Source organism: Lolium rigidum, chromosome 7, assembly GCF_022539505.1.
Source record: "Lolium rigidum isolate FL_2022 chromosome 7, APGP_CSIRO_Lrig_0.1, whole genome shotgun sequence".
In the NCBI taxonomy this organism is placed as follows: Eukaryota; Viridiplantae; Streptophyta; class Magnoliopsida; order Poales; family Poaceae; genus Lolium; species Lolium rigidum.
Window position 1 is genome coordinate 9,142,150 of NC_061514.1, and position 20,675 is coordinate 9,162,824.

General features: G+C 44.9%; 1 protein-coding gene across 1 annotated transcript; it reads left to right on the forward strand.

Annotated features, from left to right (window-relative positions):
- Nucleotides 1–153: 153 nt before the first annotated feature.
- LOC124670863 (S-locus-specific glycoprotein S6-like) lies at nucleotides 154–18,510 on the forward strand. The gene is made up of 7 exons (XM_047207332.1): nucleotides 154–1,447; nucleotides 2,866–2,994; nucleotides 3,328–3,452; nucleotides 10,233–10,449; nucleotides 10,750–10,897; nucleotides 10,981–11,113; nucleotides 18,181–18,510. Exons 1-7 carry the CDS (start codon nucleotides 154–156, stop codon nucleotides 18,508–18,510), a joined length of 2,376 nt encoding a protein of 791 aa, XP_047063288.1.
- Nucleotides 18,511–20,675: the final 2,165 nt, after the last annotated feature.

The window sequence follows — 20,675 nt, forward strand, 5'->3', positions numbered from 1 at the left end:
ACGGGATGTTGGCCTACAATGATTAGTCTTCTGTTTCTGTTTGTGGAAGGAATAAAACATCGTGTCCCCTCCCGGTTCAAGCTATGAAACAACTTCAGTCTTCAGTGCATCATCCACATCTAATTCTTGTGATGTACCAAAGAAACATCCGTGATGAGGCCAACCCGCCAGCTTCTCTCCCTACTGTTCTTGTTGCAATGCATCTTCCTCCTTCCCATCCAAACTTCCGCCGTTGACAAGCTCGAAAAAGGCCAGAACCTTACCGACGGCGAGACGTTGGTCTCGGCCGGCGGCACCTTCACCCTGGGCTTCTTCTCTCCCGGCGTGTCCACCAAGAAGTACCTCGGAATATGGTTCTCCGAGTCAAACGACACTGTCTACTGGGTAGCGAACCGCGACGACCCTCTCGGCGACGGGTCCGGCATGTTGGTGTTCAACAACGAGGGCAGCCTCGTCCTGCTCGGTGCCTCCGGCCGGTCGGTATGGTCTTCAGACTTCGTCGGCAGCGCTACAGCGCCGGTGGCTCAGCTCGTCGAGTCCGGCAACCTTGTCGTGCGCAACGGCACCAGCGACGCCTCTCTCTGGCAATCGTTCGATCACCCGTGCGACACCTTGCTGCCGGGCATGAAACTGGGCAAGAACTTTTGGAGCGGAGACAAGTGGGTACTCACGTCGTGGCGATCGGCCGACGACCCTACTTCGGGGGACTACATCCGCACGCTGGAAGCGACTAGATCGAGCGGGCTGCCGGAGCTCGTCCTATGGCACAACGGCGTCAAGACGTTCCGAACAGGGCCCTGGAACGGGCGGTGGTTCAACGGCGCCCCGGAGGCGTCGACGTTCTCGGACAAGTACCAGCTGCACGTGGACACCAGCGCGACCGAGACGACGTACGGGTACACCGCGTCGCCCGACGCCCCGCTGACCCGCGTCGTGGTGAACCACACCGGCGTGGCGCAGCGGCTGGTGTGGGATGCGAGCAGCCGGGCGTGGATCTCCTTCTTCAAGGGGCCCAAGGGCGACTGCGACGCCTACGCCCACTGCGGCGCGTTCGGCCTCTGCAACGGCACCGCGGTGTCGGTCTGCGGCTGCGTCCCTGGGTTCGTCCCCGCGACTTCGTCGGCGTGGCAGCTGAAGCAGTACGCCGGCGGGTGCCGGCGAAACGAGGTCCTGGACTGCCGCGGCGGGACCTCGACGGACCGCTTCAAGCTGGTTCCGGGGGTGAAGCTTCCCGACACGCACAATGCGTCGGTGGACACCGGCATCACCCTGGAGGAGTGCAAGGCGAGGTGCTACGCCAACTGCTCGTGCTTGGCCTACGCCGCCGCCTATACACAAGAAAGTGGTGATGGTACAGGCTGCATCATCTGGGCGGATACCATCGTTGATATTCGTCTCCTTGACAGAGGGCAGAATCTCTACTTGAGGTTGTCAAAATCGGAATTTGGTATGAACAGCTTATCCATCCACGCACTCTTGACATGCATGCATTTTTTCATCTTTGCGCTGAGCTTTCTTTTTTTTATCTTTCCATTTTCTCGAAAAGAAGTCTGAAATTACCGGTATTTGCATCAAAATGATGGAAACAACCGTTTTATTGTTTTATTTAATAAATTCTGATAAATTAATATATCGATCAACCTAAAGCCACCATCCTAACGACGCCTATAAGATTAATGATAGGTGTCCTTAATCGGAGCCACATGCAATGACCTCACACATAGGCATACAAAGCCCGAGACCTCACTAAGACTGCTCATAGTGGGAGTAAATTAGCCAGTAACATCACACACTTTAAGGTATTTTGGTGACATTGGCATAACAATAAATGAAGAAGGAGAGGGAGGTGGTAACTAACTATGTTACTCCCTCCATACCGGATTAAAAGGCAATTAACCTGGCGCAACAGGATTAAGGCAAACCTTGATTGGTTGAGATTTTCTTCGTCAGTCCATAATGTCCATTAGCGGGAGTAATTAGAGGAGATGAACCATCTGTTAAGGCCTACAGGCGCTCCCTGCATGGAGTAGAAATCGTGCATGCATTGGCCGAAGGAAAGTCGCGCGGTAGAGAAAAGGAAAGGACCAGAGGAAAGGTAGGAAACCACCCCATGCCATACAGTAATTAAGGAGAGTAAATTCTGCTAATTGACTAATAATTCGGTTTGCCTTCTATTGGGAAATTTGCCTTATTATCCGGTATGGAGGGAGTACCATAACATCACACACCTCAAGACAAAATAAGTCTACAAATTAAGACTTTGCATGATACCACATCTAAGTTACTTTTCATTATGAAGATAGTAACATAGACTAGTAACTTATGCATGACACCACCTTATGTTACTCCCCACTATGAGTAGCCTAAGCCACCAAACAGTGATCCGGAAGCATAGGAGCACAACTGATTCAGCAGACTCTCGACTGAGCATTGCAATTTATTATTTAGACATTGCAATTAATGTACTACCTCTATCCCAAGACTTAAGGTCTATATTTTTTTCCAGAAAGTTAAACTATGTTAAGTTTGATCAAGTTTTCATCAAAAATTATTAACATGAAAAGTACAAAATCAATATCATTAGATAGATAATGAAATATATTTTCATATGGTATCTATAAAGTATTATATTTGTTCATAAATTTTTCTAAATGTTTAGTCAAATTTTACTTCGTTTGACTTTTCAAAAAAATATAAGCCTTAACTCTTGGGATGAAGGTAGTATTATTTAGACATTTCGACTATTCGATCAGCTCTATCTCACATAATTCATGGGGTCTCTTGTGTCACCATCATCTTACATGCTTTTGAAAGATGAAAACCAGCTAATGCTGATTGTACCTTTTTTTCTTCCTTCCATGGCAGATGATCCCATTGACGGTAAAAGATTTCCGATTTTACTCGTTGTGGCACCTATAGCATCTTTAGCTTCTGCTCTTACTGTTCTTCTGGTCATCTTCCTGATCAGGTGGAGAATGAGACGCAGAATTATTGGTTAGTAAATTCCATTATACGTCCCTTTTTGTTGTTTCTACAGTCCTTTTCTGTTGGTATTTTTAATGGAGGAAAAATGGAAAATGTCTGGTAAATGCAATGCCGCAAAGTCCATGCTGGCTAAGGCCTAATCCTAATATTACCCTTTTCAGATAATGAAGTCCAACATTTGAAGAGCCTATGCAGAGTCCAGGGTATGTCCCCTTTTCGGGAACAATGCATTTGATTCGGCTGTTAATAATCAATTAATCAAACCATTCTGAAAAAATTAACAAGAAAATCACTCAGTCATATTATTCGGAAATCTTGATAATTATCATGATATTGTTTCAGGTGCTATTTCTCAAAATCCATCTATGGCTGTTCTTTCAGTAAATCTAGCTACCATAAAGCATGTCACCAAAAGTTTCTCTGAAGATAACAGAATCGGTGAAGGTCGATTCGCCAATGTTTACCAGGTTAGTACTACCGACATGTTGAGGATGCCCACACATGGGCGTCAGGTGACAGGTATGTGTGGGAGAAGGGATTGACCAGCTTCTACTTTTCAAATAATATATTGTGACCATAAGAATATATTTTATCGGGTGCATATGTGGATCTCACAGATATTTAATATCAGCTCTTATTTTCTACAAACTCATTATTTTCTCTAGATATTTTTTTTAAATGGAGATGTACCCCGGCTTCTGCATCATGATGATGCACACGACCTTTTAATAAACGAAGGTTCAAAATCTGTAAAGTTTACAACTCAAGCATCGCCAATAATTGATACAAAAATTAACCAGCAAAACAAACATGACATACTATGACTACACATCAACATAGACTCCTAGTATGTCGCCAGCCAGCCTGGCACAAGATATCCTGATCGACCATCTGGAGCCGTGTGGATCTAGAAACCATGGCAGCCCGTTGTCCCTGTGGCGAAAGGAGGGACCAAAGCTGGACCCAATGTGCGACCATATGGATAACCTGCAAGAAGTGAAAAGAATGTTTTTTTGTTAACGATAATATCATTTTTGACCCTCCATATAGACCAACATAAGGCAGAAATCCCAATCAGGATGAAAGCTTTAGATTGTCTATCTACTCCATTTGACCAATTACCAAACATATTAGTAATATTGGATGGAGGCGGAATATCATAAGTGAAATGAACCGTACGCAAAGAAGTTTAGCTAAATGACACTCAATAAAAAGATGTTGGATAGTCTCCTGAGCCCCGCAAAAAACACATCTTGTACATCCATTCCAGTACCGCTTTGCTAAATTATCTTTAGTTAATAGAACCTTGTTGCTCAAAAAACCACATGAAAATCTTTATCTTTAGGGGAACTTTAACCTTTCAGAGATACTTTCTCAAAAAGCGGGTATGGTCACTCATAAGATCCTCATACATAGAATTAACCATAAACAACCCATTGGATGCCAGATCCCACTTAAAAACATCATTATCGTCATTCAAGTTTACCCTGATCAACTTTCAACAAAGTTGTAACCATGAGGTCCACTTGTTACCACTCAACACCCTACGTAAAGTAATATTCAGAGGGGTTTGAGCTAACACATGAGCTACTGTTACATTCTTGTGATGTACAATATTATACAAAGAATGATACTGATGAGCTAACGCGGTTTTTCCTAACCAGACATCTTCCCAAAAATGGGTACTCAAACCGTTTCCCACTTTGAAGTAACCTCTAGAAAAAAACTCCCTCTTTACTCCCATCAATCCCTTCCAAAAAGGAAAGTCAGTAGGCTTAGCCTGCACCTCAGATAAGGTCTTCTGCCTTAGATATTTATTATGTAGCAACTCTTGCCACACCCCATCTTCATTCAAAAGTTTAAAGAGCCATTTACTCAATAAACATTTGTTCTTAATTTTGAGTACCTCAATACCCAAGCCCCCTTGATCTTTGGGTCGACATACAATATTCCATTTTGTGAGTCGACATTTTCTTTTATTCTCATCAGACTGCCAAAAGAACCTAGATCTATAGAAGTCCAGACATTTCCTTACCCCAACAGGTATCTGTAGGAAGGACAACATAAACATAGGTAAGCTAGTTACGACTGAATTGATAAGGACTAACCTATCACCATAGGATAGTAATTTCCCTTTCCAGCATCCCAATTTACTCTTGAATCAGGTCTCCACCGGATACCAATCAGAATTCCTAAGTTTTTTATAATGGATAGGAATACCCAAGTATCTAAAGGGAAGTACTCCAGCATCACATCCAAAGATCTGCATGTACTGGTCCTTCTCATCCTTGGCCTTTCCAAAACAGAAAATTTCACTTTTATGAAAATTAATCTTAAGTCCTGATAGTTCTTCCAACAAACAAAGAATTAGTTTCATATTAACTGCTTTCTGGAGGTCATATTCCAAAATAAGGATCGTATCATCAGCATATTGTAGTATAGAAAGACCACCCTCAACAAGATAGGGAATAAGCCCTCCTACTTAACCATCCTCTTTTGCTCGCTCAATCAAAATGGCAAGCATGTCAACTACAACATTAAACAGCATTGGAGACAAAGCGTCCCCTTGCCGCAATCCTTTTTTTGTCTGGAAATAATGACCAATGTCATCATTCACCTTCACACCTACACTTCCTCCTTGGACAAACTGTTTGACTATGCTCCCCCATTCTACAGCAAAGCCTTTCATTCTCAATGTTTGTTGCAAAAAAAGGTCATTTCACTTTATCATAAGCCTTTTTGAAGTCTATTTTAAACAACACCCCATCCATCTTCTTATTATGAAGCTCATGAATTGTTTCATGTAGAATGAACACCCCCTCTAAACTATTTCTACCCGGCATAAAAGTTGATTGAGTCATTTTTATAACTCTTGGGGCAATCGCAGATATACGATTTGTACCAACCTTAGTGAAGATATTGAAACAAACATTTAATAGACAAATAGGTCTATATTGTTTTATTTGGACAGCATCCTCCTTTTTGGGTAGAAGTGTGATAACTCCAAAATTTAGTTTGTATAAGGGAAAATCCCCATGACTAAACTAAAATAATAAAGCCATCAAGTCATCTTTTAGTACATCCCAATTTTTTTGATAAAACTCCACTGTAAAATCCATCTGCGAGATTGTCTCAAAGACCTCCTCTTCTGTAAAAGGAGATGTCAAGATCTCATTTTCATTCGGTGAAATTTGCGGGATATCATGTACCACCTCCTCAATTAAAGAGATATTACTTGGCATCGGTGCCCCAAATAATTTCTTATAAAATTCAGTGATATAGACTTTCAGATTATCTTCCCCAACAATAGTTCCCTCTGGTTGCTCTAATTGGAAAATTTTGTTCTTTCGGTGTTTACCATTTGCTATCAAATGAAAGTATCTCGTATTATTACCACCCTCCTGAATTTGTTTAACTTTCGCTCTTTGAGCCCATTTAGACTCATCATCCCTTCTTAGTTTATTTAAGCTATCACTTGCTTTCTTTAGCTGTTTTTTTTATTCAAACTCAATGGATTTGTTTCCGCTTACAAATCCAATTGATCAGTAATATGTAACAGGCTCTCTTTTTCTTGTTTATACTTTCCACTTTGATTTTTTGCCCATCCCTTGAGAAACCTTCTTACATGTCTCAACTTGTTCAACCAAGTCTCCATTGGATCGATTCGCTCCCACCAAAACTGATTTCCACTCCTTTACTATCATATAAAACAACCTCTTTGTCGCAACCAATGTAACTCAAAAGAGAATTTTGACTTATTACCCAGATGTTCTTTCAGTACTAAATCAATAAGTATTGGAGTATGATATGAATTAGCCCTAACCAAACCTCGTACGGTTACTAAAGGAAATTTCTGTTCCCAAGAGATGGATGCTAGAACTCTATCAAGCTTCTCATATGTAGGTTCGTCTCGATGACTTGCCCACGTAAATTGTCTTCCCGTAAGTGCAATTTCACGTAAATTCAAGTGCTCAATAATTGCATTAAAAACAAAAGGCTATCTCACCTTGAAATTTTCATTATTTTTTCTTTCATTTTCCGTATAATATTGAAATCACCCCTATCAACATAGGTAATGTTTCAGATTCACAAGTTCTTACAAATTCTGCCAAAAGTTCTGCTTTCTGCGCATATTGGGCAGCCCCATAGATCGGCACCAGAATCCATTCAAAACCATCTCTCTTGCATTAAACATGAAGCTTTACACAAAAATCCCCAGTGCCAACCTTTAACACCTGAAGTGTATCTGCGTTTATTCCCACTAGAATACCTCCAGAACGACCATGTGGTGGTAAACAAAATCAAACGAAATTATATCCCGCAGCAAGTTGAGTCAAAAAGGGTATAGAGAAGCTAGATATCCCAGTCTCCAACAAGGCTATAAAATCTAACTTATGCTCCCTAATTGCCTCTTTGACAAACAAGTGCTTAGCGGTATCACCAAAACCCCCCGGATTCCAAGTTATTCCTTTAATATTCTGCATTAAGAGAATTATTTTTTAATTCGTTTCCTAAAACTCTTGCGAATATTGTTGGTATCATAAAAAAATTCTGCCTAGTTTTCTTTCCTATCACGACCGGCTTTAGAGTATCAATATGATCTTCTACCCTCAACAGGGCATCATCCTCCTCTACCAGATCCTCAGATATGGTAGAAACTTTTGACATAACAAGCGTGGACAAATCCTCTTCCTCACTCATTTTCTCACTCCTATTTTTTGCAACATTGTGAGCATCCATTCCTCCTCTAACAATTTAATTCCCTTAATAGATTTTGCTACATCCCCCTCCGATAAACCCAAAGATACTCCTAACCGCTCCGCTCTATGACAAATTTCAACATCTGGGATATTAACAATAGAACATTTTGGAACTAAAGATTTACCTAGACTATAAGAAGCCCCATGCATTTGTGCGTTTCTCCTTGCCTTCTCCATCTGAGGCATATCCACATCAGGTCTGCTTTCCAACCTAGAGCTAGACCTCACTTCAATTGAAACCTTTGGAATCCCCCCAAAAGCAATAATGTCCTCCAAAGTGGGTTGAGCTGTTAGTGAACTCTCCATTAAGGATAAGGACAATATGGGTATTATATTGTTCGATGAATCAAAGCAAGAGGTAGGGGACTCGCCATTAATCTCCATTGATGAGGCATACCCCATCATACCTTGAAGACCCATGCTATGCACCCCATCTTTATTAGCCATTTTGAAACTTCCCCTATCTCCATCTGTCGGTTGATCCAACGAGTCAACCAATTTGGATTGCAAAGAACTACCTGCATCATATGTATGACTCCCATGAGATACAATTTTAGAAGTAGCATTTGCCACACCCAGCCCTAAAACATCCAAAATCTCATTAAAAATAGAAATTTCTGAACCCATACCTGTACCTGTATGAACCTGGTGCACAGAAGATCCCAAAGGATTTGTAGCATGTGCGCTCCAATCATCAGCTCATCATTGGCCATCATGACCTTATCATTGCCTCATGCACTCCTCACTGACGCAGCCAGAGAACCACCAACTGGTCGGATCTTCTATGGCGCTGGAGAGACCACTTGCCTAGCTAACCCGAGCGTGTTAGGCACAAAAGATCCTGCCTCGGGAATAGCCGCCGCCGACCGATCCCCCACGTGCCTGCTGCTGTTCGCCTGGCGCGCAGCAAGCTGCGGCGCATTGGCCCTGCATGCCACCCTGTCGGCGCAGCCACCTGCAGCAGGCATTGATGTCCCAGCATGCAGCTGAACAGCAGCCAATGGACGTGCCGCAGCGACATGGGCCTGCTGCAGACCAACCTGCTGTCTGCTGCACTTGTCCCCATGCTGACGCCCCTACTGCATGTTGCGGTCGTTGGTCTCAGTTGGCACAGCCCCTGCTGCCACACTGTAGCGCCCAATGGCAGCCGCCGAGCACACCTCCCGAGCACCGACTAGCTCTGATCCTGAAACAGATTTGCTGCATCTAGTATCTGCATGAAATTCAGTGCAAATTCTGTCTTTTAGTGGCTGGATTTGAACATGAGATAATGGCATACAAAATAGCTTTTTTTCCTGAATTTGATTCAAATGGGGAAATACCTGGAGTATTAAGATTTACATTCACTTTCCCGATCTGGATTGCATCTATGTGTTGAAGTTGCTCTTGCATCCCTTCTACTCCATTATTCACATTTGAATCATCATTCTCATTATTATTGGATGTTGCATCTCTTTGATGCCCTTTGTGATCCATTTCCATAGAATGCCCACCACCAAAATTCCCGTGACCCTGGTGTGCATCATCATTCCAATCATTGCCATTATTAGCATTAACCATGTTCACTTCTTGAGACCCTTGGACAGTCTCCACTTCAAAACGGAGTTTAAAAAACCCCATCCTAATAAACACATCACTATCCGTAGGAATGAGATTACGGTCCAAGCAAAAATCTTGGTCCTAAGCACCTTATACATAAACTCATTATTTCTCTAGATATACATAATACTATAAACTCATTATTTTTCTCTAGATATACATAATACTATAAACTCGTAATTTTTATCGGGTGCATATGTCGATCTCACATATATTTAGTATCAGCTCCTACTTTCTATAAACTCGTTATTTTTCTCTAGATATACATAATACTGTAAACTCGTTATTTTCTGTAGTTTTGTCTCAAGGTCCATGTTGAGTTACTAACTAGCCGTTAGAGATATATTCCCTCTGTTCTGTTTGTTTTAATCTATATTATAGAAAAATAGATAAACTAGTATTGCATTTATTAATATAGGTAAATCATCAACCCAAGCTACTAGTACTAGTATATTAGAAATAATGCTAGTCAATAGAGTCAGCCTCAGTTCCTATAAGTAAGGCCTATATTTTTTCTGAAAAGTCAAGCTTTGTGAATTTTGATAAAACTTTTACCAAAAACTATGAACAACTATGATATGATATTATATACGTATTATGTGAAAATATATTTTATTGTGTGTATATATAGTGATATTGATTTTGTAGTGTACATGTTAATTTTACTTTCCAAAACTTAGTAAAAGTTAAGTAGTTTGACAGCAAAAATATATAAGCTTTATTCATTGGTACGAAGATAGTAGAATGTAGATTAATAAACAGAAGCAAGAGAGTATTTATCACACTCCCAGTAGTTATAGAGATAGCATGGCATTGTGAACAGACTGCGGAGAATCAAAGTAGAATCCAATTACTACTGACATCTTAAATTGAATATATCATCACCAGGCGCAACTCGCTGAAGGAAGAACGATTGCAGTCAAGAGGCTTAAACAATCAGCTCTCACCAGGAAAGGCAACAGATATTTCGCGAGAGAAGTGGAGGCGAGGGCAGGGCTCCGCCATGAGAGTCTAGTCCGTCTCCTTGCCTATTGCAACCAAGGAAAGGAGCGGATACTCGTCTACGAATACATGGAACATAATAGCTTGGACGTCTACATATTTGGTACCCCTAGTTCCTCAAACTCAAGAATTTTCTGAACTTCGAAGGAACTGAACTTCCTCGTGAGAAACTCCTGCATTTTTAGCAGGACCTTAAGATTATCCACAATCATCTACTCGATCGTACCTAATCGTTTCCTTCTGCAAAATTTAGGCGTTGTTGCTGTAGCAGACTACTAAATTCAAATAATTATAAACACATATGCGATGCTGACTGCAGGTACAACTAGCAATCCATTGAGCTGGACAAGAAAACTGGAAATAATCTACCAAATCGCGCATGGTGTCGCTTACCTTCATGAAGGATCTGGTGAGAGTGTAATCCACGGAGATCTAAAACCGGGCAACATTCTTTTAGACAATGAATGGATACCTAAGATTGCAAACTTTGGCACCGCGAAGCTGTTGGCAGTTGATCAAATGGGGCATGGTCAGACAATTTTAGTTTCAACGTATGTAATTTATCTCATTAACAAAAGAAACTAAGTTGAGTCAATCACTTTATATATATCTAACACGGTTGAGTTTCATGAAGGGGTTACGCTTCCCCGGAATATGAGCAAGCTGGAGATATGACACTCAAATGCGATATCTATAGCTTTGGGATTATCATCTTGGAGACTCTCTGTGGGCGGAGGAATAATGAAATTAAGAGCCTCCTTGAACATGTATGTTCTTCAGGTTTGCATTTGTTGCATTGCGTTGTGTTGACTTTATTTTGGAGAAATCTACACCTATAGGTGTCAGATAGTGGCCCCCTCCAGTGGTGAGGCTCTCGATGGAAAATCCACTTAGGAGAGCACATGAATCCATGCAAAATGATTTATCTCCTAAATTTTTGACACAACTAGAAAATCATTTAAACTGATAAATTTATCTTGGCAAGTGCTTCAAAACTAGACCGAAGTTCCTTTGTTTTGACGATTTTTTTTCATGTCGCAAAAGTTGCCAGGTTATAATACTTTTTCATATTTTTGGCAAATAGTTACCATAATAATTGTACATAGTTACTTGGTATGTTTTCGATGTCTTTAAAAATTATAATGATACACACAACTACAAAGTGGGCGTGACAGAAAGAATCATCATAGCAGTTCCTAGATTACGCTATTATGGCTTTTGGTCAAGGATTTTGAAACTTTTCTTTAATGCAACAAAATCTGACTAGATGGTGAATCTAAGGGTAGAGTGTCTGAGAGTGAACAACTCATATGCATTATATGGCATGTTCGCTAGGAAGAAATCGTTCAGATGATACCTGGTTTTTCTGAAGGGTGGTAGAATCCCAAGCTGACAAGCATACCCAACATTTCCTAGGTAAAACTTACCATCAGCAAGATGTATCCCATCATGTCTAGACAAGTTGTTAGTAAGAATGCTTGCATCATGTGATGATCCATCCCAACCCGCTAGCACATATGTGAACTTGAGACCGAAATCAACAACAATAAGCACATTCTGGTTGGTGTAATGCTTCCTTCCTCTGTATGTTGTTGATTGTGCTTTTGGCACCCTAGCAGTCACATGAGTACCATTGATTGCGCCAATACAGTCATGCGATGACAAGAACAAACAATCATGAAAAAAAAAACATACATGCATTTCTGAATCGTGGTAACTGAACAAATGAAAAATCAGTATTTGTTCTCACCTTGATGTACGGTTACCATCAATAGCTGCTTCATATATTTCTTGGTGTTTCACGAGAAGTTAGCTTGATCATCTCTTGCCTGACCTCCCAAATTGCAAAAAGGACTCGGTTGAAATAGTGGGAAATAGTCTCTATGGATCTCTTGAATATGTTGTGGATCACTCTGAAGCTCCGGTTATGGACAACAACATGAAGAAAAATAGGAACTTGCTCTTCCACATTGGTGTGGATGCTAATAGTCCTATCTCCCTAAATCCTCTTGACAAGTTCATAGAAGGTATCTCTTTTTCATCAGAAGCATCTCGACAGCTCTATATCATTCGAGTTGTGAATATAGTTTGAATTGGCAATCATATCCTTATCTTGGACAAGCATGGGACCACAAGTAACTACTAGATATGCAGCTCACCTAACTGCTATTTTGTGAAGGAGGAGGATCTAGGCCTGAATCACAACTACCAGTGCAGCTACCTTAGGGATCAGACTCGTTTGGTCTACTCGTTTACGTTTACTAAATCTACCGTACATGTTATCCACTAATGGCACAGACAACAAGTAGGGGAGGACATTGTGCTTTAGCTCCGCCATTGCGCATGAGGGAGAGTAGTCAGGGTAAGAGAATAAGAAGAGATCTCCTGAGGATCATGGGTCAAAGACGAAGGAGACCAGCTGTTGTGATCGATAAGGTCGGCTTTCCTGTATCGGAGTTGATAGATTTAGCGGGTAAGGTAGATCTGCGGAACCACCACATCTAGTGTTTAGAGTAAAAATGGGGGTGTTTTTGCTGGGAGGTGACCTCATAAAGGGGTGATATAAGCTTTCCAGTGAAACCCAGCCGGCAATTTTGGTTTCTCCCACCATCTCGCGTAGGCTTCCCGCGCATACACCATTTCCACTTTTTACACCATTAGCGCCTTCCCCGAGGGGAACAACCGAACCGAGCATTCTTATCGGGCCTGGCCCATGATTACTTTTAAGAGCGTGCGAGCCACAAGGAAGGCGGCGTCCTGGACTCTAGACACGTGATTATTGCAGCCATCAGGCTTGTTTAGAGGGTATGCGTGCAACTAAGAGCATCCCCACTCGTTTGGGCTCCCCACGCCCAAATCCGGCGATATTTTCGTCCGGATTGGAGGAAGATTTAGCGTGGGGAGGCCCATTTTCCCAGCCGCGAGCCCAGGATGGATGCAACGTAATACGACGAATTCAGACAAAATAGGCGAATTCGTTCAAACATAAGCGAAATTTAATGATATTTAACATATAGAGGCGAGTTCATACATAAATAGGCCGAATTCGTACATATATTTGAATTCGGCGATTGGCAAACTAAACTTAAACTAAATAGCGGCCTACTACATGCCGAAATTGCGGTAGAAGGACGTGTAGTCGCCGCCGTCGTCGTCGTCGTCGTCGCTCGAGTCGGCGTTGTCCTGGGGCGGCGGAGCCTCGTACCAACGGCTCGTGCCCTGGCTAGCGTCGCCGGTGCGTGGCGGCGACGGAAGGTACATGTCGTCGTCGCTGCTCTCGTCGAGCTTCACCACCTCCCTGGGCGCGGCGTTCCTAGCGGCGGATGGTGTGGCGGCGTTAGCGGCGAGTTGACGCGCGGCGGCCAGATCCAGTAGCCGCCGCTGGTGCTCAGCCTCCTGGCGCTCCCAGTCGCGCCTGGACCAGTCCAGTTCGGCGTCGTCCGCGCGCTTCGCCTCCTCCATGTCCTTCAGCGATCTTGCGATCGCCTCCGCCACCGCGGCCTCCTCCGCGCGCCTCGCCTCCTCCTCGGCGAGCTGGTTTGCGGCGAGCTTGTTGGCGCCGGCCTCTTTCTTCGTCTTCTTCCGCCCGCTCTGCGGAGCGGGCGGCTGGTCGCGGATGACGAGGGCGCCGCTGCTGCGCCCTCTGGTCGGCGGTGGCGACACCGGCTCCTTCTTGACGGTCGCCCACTCCTTCTTGACGGTGGCCGGCGTCGACCCGCCGGACCTGGACGCCGATCTCGAGCCCGACGACGAAGAGGACGGCGCCATCCTCCTCGGTATCCAGGAACCACCGTGCCGGCGCGACACGGTAGCCGCCACCGGCGGCGGCATCCCCGAGGACGGGGAGTTCCCGTCCTCGATGTGCGCGAGCACATTCTCGAGGGTGCGGTTGGGCGCGCTCCACCATCGGCGGCGGCCGGCGGCGTTGTTCCTTGCCGGAGGAGGAGGAGGGCCGTCGTAGGAGGCGAGCTCGCGTTCGTACCTTCGCCGGAAGAACGCGATCCACGCTTCGTGGTTGTCGGGGAAGAAGCGCGGATCCGCGCGCTGCTCGTCACTGAGAGTGGCGAGCACCTCCTCGATCGCCGTTTCGAGTGCGCCGCCACCCGTTGGCGGCGGCGGGATCGGCACGCCGCCTGCGCTCAGCCTCCATCCTCCCGGCGCGCGGAAGTCCGGCGGCGCAGGGTACCCCGCCGCGTGCAGGAGTCGCCCCTCCCATTGGTGGAGAGAGCGGCGGCCGAAGCCGTTGTTGGCCGCACCGTCGTTCGCCATTGCTGGTTTCTTCGAGTTCGGGGATGATTTGGGGGAAGACGAGCGAGGAGGTGAATGCGGGGCAGCCGGGGTAGTTCGGCGATAAATAGCGGTAGGCGCGCGTGAAACCGAGGCGACGACATTAACTCGCCGCGTGGAAGCTACGCGTCCGGCGAATGCTGACCGGCGGCAGGCTTTTACAGCGCGCGGAAGACGATGCGATGAGGACGACGATCGGTGTCTCTCGCCGACAAGTTGGGGCCACCAGACGCGCGGGAACGTTTCGCGCGCTTTCGTTTCGTCCGGAGTCCCCGAGCGCTCCCCGGGGGGCCGGGGATGGCGTGGGATCGCCGGATGAAACTAGGCCCAAATCCGGACGAAAACGAGGAACCGGGGGCGCGACTGGGCCGATTTTCGCCGTCCGGATGTAAAAAACGCTCGCCGGGGGCCTGTTCGGGGGGACAAGTGGAGATGCTCTAACCAATCCATGTTGCTCCTGTCGACAGTTAGATCATTGCGGCGGAGCTTACCTATGCATTCTGCCATTGGTTGAGCGAACTCAATTTCTACATGGATACGCTTCTGTCGGCAAGATCCAACTTGGCCTAGCCTGGATTGCCCATTCTAGCATGCGTCAGGTGTGCCCTTCATTATCTACACACTCCCTGGCGGTTGGCGTTGCAAGCCAATAATATGTGGCAACCCTAAGTTGATGGTATGGCCAGATAGATCGGATGTCCATTGTCGAGATATGTTCAACGGATTTTAATGAGCATCGGCTGGCGGTTGGACCATGTGTGCTTTGAATGGCTTACGGGCTGGTGCAACTTAGTTGACTTTGTGACAATTAAATATTGACTCTCGTGAGAGTGGGATTAGTGGATCACGTGCACCTTGAGATTCTTTTGCACTATTTCCCCCTTGTTAAATCGGCGGCGGGGTGATTTTTTTGAGTGGTCACCAGGAGAGGCACAAAGGCCTCCACCTGAATTTTCATTTCTTCATAAAGGATCGATGAAACCCCGGTGAAAAATACAATGGGCCAGGGAGGAGGAGACCGCACCCAAAGCAACAGGGTGGACGCAGAACTGCATGCACAACAACAACAACATAGCCTAGCACACAACTAGATCAGTCGGACATGGAGGAGGTATGTGATCCAGAGAACAACATCGATCGAATGAAGCTCCATGGGTTGGCAAGAACGCCATAGAGCAGCACTATCACCGAAATTTTCCGGACTAAAGCGAGGGAGGGGTCAAGGTGATAGAACACCACTCCATTCTTGTGATTCCAAAGAACCCAGAAGTAATGAAGGCACAACATCTCAGCCGAGTGTGATAGGGCTGAGAGGGGGAGGTTGCAGCTCACAACCTCCATAGAATTATTTGGTCCTTTATGATGATGTGGATTTTAACCACATCATTTCATGGTATTCATGTCACTAGTTTCAAGTAGAATGTCACGCTAGATTTATTTCGGAGCATCATCTTCCATACCCTTTCCATTTTAAATGGATGACAAGGCGACACGACCAACATATATATATGATTGATGGCCAAATTCTGACACCCTAAGGTGTGCCCCATGTTTCGTGCATTTGGTTTTGTTCATGCCGACGAGTTATATTGTCACATCTTTAGAGCATCCCCACCAGGACCCCCTAAAGGCCGTTTGGGCATTTAGGGGCTCTGGCCTAAAATCGCCTCGAACCGGTGCCTCCAAAGTGTATTGACACAAACTGCGGGCCAAAAATTATACCGGCATCCCTGTGCCATCCACGCAGTGTGTGGGTCGGATAGGGGGCATCGGTAGCATGCAACACGTCAAAAAATCCACACTGGGTCCATTGTGGTAGCACCAGCGGGCAAGATATACCCTCCCCACCCCAAAAGTTCTTCCCCAAGTCTACTCCCACTGTTGGAAGTCGCTCTCGCCCCCTCTACCAGAGGGATGGAATGACGAGGCGTGGGCAACAGAGGTGTTGACCAAATCCGTCGTCATTGTCAACCGCAATGCCTGTCGCAAGGAGTCTTTGGCCAAGGAGAGGAGGAGCGGGTGGCATATGATGCCGAGTACTCTAAGGAACGGCAGCGCGACGAGGTCATCTAGCTGAGGCCACGGGGACACAACAAAGCGTGACCCCGGGGCAGAAAACCTCGCTTTTGTCACCGTCCTTGTTAAGCAAGGATTCCGTCCCGCATCCGAGGCAGCACTGCTTCTCATCTCCCTAGGTCGGTGACAGCGAGCCAACGTATGAAGGGGACGCCGTGTTCTCGCCGATGAACATCGATCACATCTGCGACTCTTTGCATCGCCCTGGACTCGTACTCGTCCTCGGCGTCGACCTAAACCACTCCTTCGTTGGTGATGCCTAGGGCTCATGTCTTCTTTGGTGATGACCCCAGCGTAGGTAGCACCATCGCCAGCCGCATTTTGTTCGACGGTGTAGGTACGACGACAAATTCCCCAACGGCCAACAAGGTGTTCGAGGCTATGCATGGATTTTATCGGCGATGCAGCAGCCACCGTTTATAGAGCTGCCACCTCTGGCCCCTGAGCGGTCAGCATCGGCTATCATCGACGACTCGTCGGCCTCCTCCATTACATCTATACCCCATCTCCCTGGTTTGTAATATGATGTGCCTGACTTGGTAGTGTTTTGGTAGCCGACGCGTGGCCGGTGTATTTGAACCCGAAACATGGATTTGAATGTGGGCCCCTTCATGGCCCAGTTTGAACTACAATTTGGTATTTTTTGAGCCTTTCCATCATTGGGGAGTCAGTTAGGGGGACGCTTGTGGGGGATCTGACCCCAAAACCGTGGTAGCTTTGTCGGCGCTCCCCAAATGCTCTATCTGATGATCTTGCGGGCCTCAATTTCGGGACACCGGTGGAGATGCTCTCAGGACAAAAAGATATGAGAGAAATACTGACATTTGCTTCTTTTGCGTGTTGTTGGGTCCTTACGGTGACCTTGTCTAGCAATCATTTGTCAAAGGAAAGGCACATAGTATCGTGTCCATATTCGAGGATTTTGGTTTGGTAGAACTCTTCGAGTACTAGTTCTCGAGTTTTGATTGAAACCCCAAGGTCTAGAAATAGTTGGATGGACCTGATAAATGGTGGTACTTTATATGTCGTCTCCTACGTAAACATATTGTTTGGTGTTAGTTTGAATTCTTCTCCACGTAAAAATCCTTGATTTTGGCCTTTAGTGGATGAATCTGACAATGACGACATAGCCATTTTACCCCATGGTCGCCAGGTATGTCATATATCAGAAGACATTTCTTAATGCCCAGTTGTTTCTCTGAAAAGACGAAAGGCCGAATTCGAAGATTTTTGTCTTTTCTTAGTTTCGCAGGTTTGATAGGGTGTCATGATTGTTTTTATTTTCTCTATTTTGAATATGTGCATCTAAAACCTATTTTGAACCTCTAATTTGTTGCGGAGGCTGGGTGTACTATGTGTTGTGTTGATAATTTGATAAAGTGCTCTTTAGTGGTTGACACACTTAGGTTGTTTCTTTTTTCGGTAAAGAAACAACAGTGAGATTCTAATATTTGCACATCTCCTTTTGTAGGTCTCGAAACCGTGGCAGAGAAACAATGTCATGGAACTTTTTAATGAAATGGGGTTGCCTCTTCCTGAGTCTGATAGTGAGGTCTTGTTCAAGCTCGAACGGTGCATCGAGACTGCGCTCCGTTGTATCCGGGACAGTCCTGACAACCGACCACCCATGTCTGACATTGTCTACATGCTAACAAACATACCTTCATATGTCAATCTGACAAGACATCAGACGGGGGATAGCATGTTCACATCAAAGTCCCGCGAATCAGGAGAGGCCGGCCCCTCGTCATCTGACGTAAATTGTCTTCGTCCATCCATCAATCAAGCTGATGTTGACTAACAGTTTGAGTTTAAGCTGCAAGGATAGATTTTGTTTGACGTTACGTGGCCTCTTTGGGTTACGCGTGATCTCTGTGAAGTGTCTTACTCTCATTGCGGTCTCCGTCAATTATTATTGTTTTCCTCTGGATAGCGTGTCACCTAAAATTTTACCTATGGTCAAACTGAAGTATGAAAATGCAATTCAGAAACTCAAATTTACTGGATATATATTTGATTATAATAAAATTGCACAAAGAAATCTGAAATAATATCCAAGATTTCCAAATTTTGGGAATTATGGTGGGTCCAGAAAATGTTGATTATGAAATTTTCCTTGTTTGTTTGTCTAGAAGATTCTTTGTTTTTTTGAGATATGGTCCAAGAGATTCGAAAAAGCAAATTAAGTTTAAGAAAATAAACCACATGAATTATATATTTTTCAAAGAAACACGGATTATAGATAGAAATTTTTGACTAGGGATGTCTTTCAATGTGGTGTATACCTGGCCAAGAGAAGCCGGGCCCGGCCCAAAATTTCCTGGCTTTGGCCAACCCGAGCATGCCTGTGGGGCCAGGCCTAGGCCAAAGATTTCGGCCCGATGGTCGGGCCAGGCTGGGCATGAGCTTGAGAAATGTGTGAAACGAGGAGGCGACCGTTGCGTCATTTGGCATATCGGTAACGCTAGAGTTGTCATGATTCTGAGGTGAATTGACTTCATGTATGTTTCGGAAAAAAAATCATAATACAATGATGATGGATAAATGGTGAGTAATAATAAATAGTAGCAATGAGTAAAGCAAAGTAGGAAAATACATGCTTTGTTGCAATGAGATGGATACATTTGCGAGAAAACCATTCTTGTTAATAAGTAAATTAGAAATATGGGCAAAAAATTATGTTCCTCATGGGCTGGTTTGTGTAACCAAGGTTGTGACGTGACTCGTGAAGATATTGGTCAAGGATGTGAAGGTGTTGAGGAACAACCATAAGATATAACCCATCTATTCTATAATATTGGATGTTATTGCAATCTTCTACATGACGAGGGTACTAAACTTTGGCACCGCGAAGCTGTTCATTATTACAGATGATGACCAGACTTTTTTTTACGGTTTAAAGGCAGGAGCTCTGCCGATTCATTATAGTAGAGGGAATAAACTTTACAATGCAGTGAAACTGCAGAAAAACACAAAGCGAAGCTTCAGGTCTGAACCTTGTTCGCCAAAAAGAAAAGCTTGCACTCCTCAAGGCCTAAACTAGCAACAACATTTGCAGTTGCACTCTTAGATTCAAAAACACGCCTATTGCGTTCCTTCCACAGGTTCCAAATGAGATACATGGCAACGCAGCTCCTTTGTTCTGTTTAGATTCCAAATCGCAGCCCACCAGGCCGAGAGGGAGGTGGTGGAAGAAACAACAGTAGCCAGCAGAGGGAAATCAGAGGAAGAGGCGTACCAAACCTCTCTTGCAAATGGGCATTGAACAGAGATGTGCGCAGCCGTTTCTTTCTTTTGATCGCAAAGAGGGCACATCTCTTGGTTGGGCAAGCCACTCGTTGAAGCCTATCAGCAGTCCAGATCCGACCCTGTAACAATAGCCAATAATGAAACTTCACCTTCGGCTCCGCACGCACTTTCCAGACCTGTTCTAGACTACAACGCGGCAGCCTAGTTTTAAACTGAAACTCATAAGCAGATTTCGCAGAGTATTGACCATCATTGGTAAGAGACCATCTTATTGAATCTGGAGCCTCTGACAGAGCAACATCTTGGATGCGCTGCCAAAGAGAGAAGAATTGGTCCATGTGCTCAGGAGAGCACATTCGGTTTAGCCCTTTCATCCATCTATTTCCAGAGAGAGCCTCTTTCACTAGCAGGTTCTTGTGCTGAGCTAAAGGGAAGAGCAGAGGAGCGATGATATTGGGTGCCTCGCCCTGAAGCCACCGGTCAGACCAAAAACGACATCTCGCCCCATTGCCAAGCTCGATCTGAGTACAAGCAGAAAAAAGCTGCTTGTCCATGGAGTCACAGGGTACCTCAGTGCCAAACCAAGGCCTATCCGCATCGTTCCATTGGAACCAAAGCCACCTCAAACGTAAGGCCCTTCCAAAAGCCACCAAATTCTTGATACCAAGGCCACCAACTGATTTAGGACTGCAAATAGTCTGCCAGTTGACCAAACAC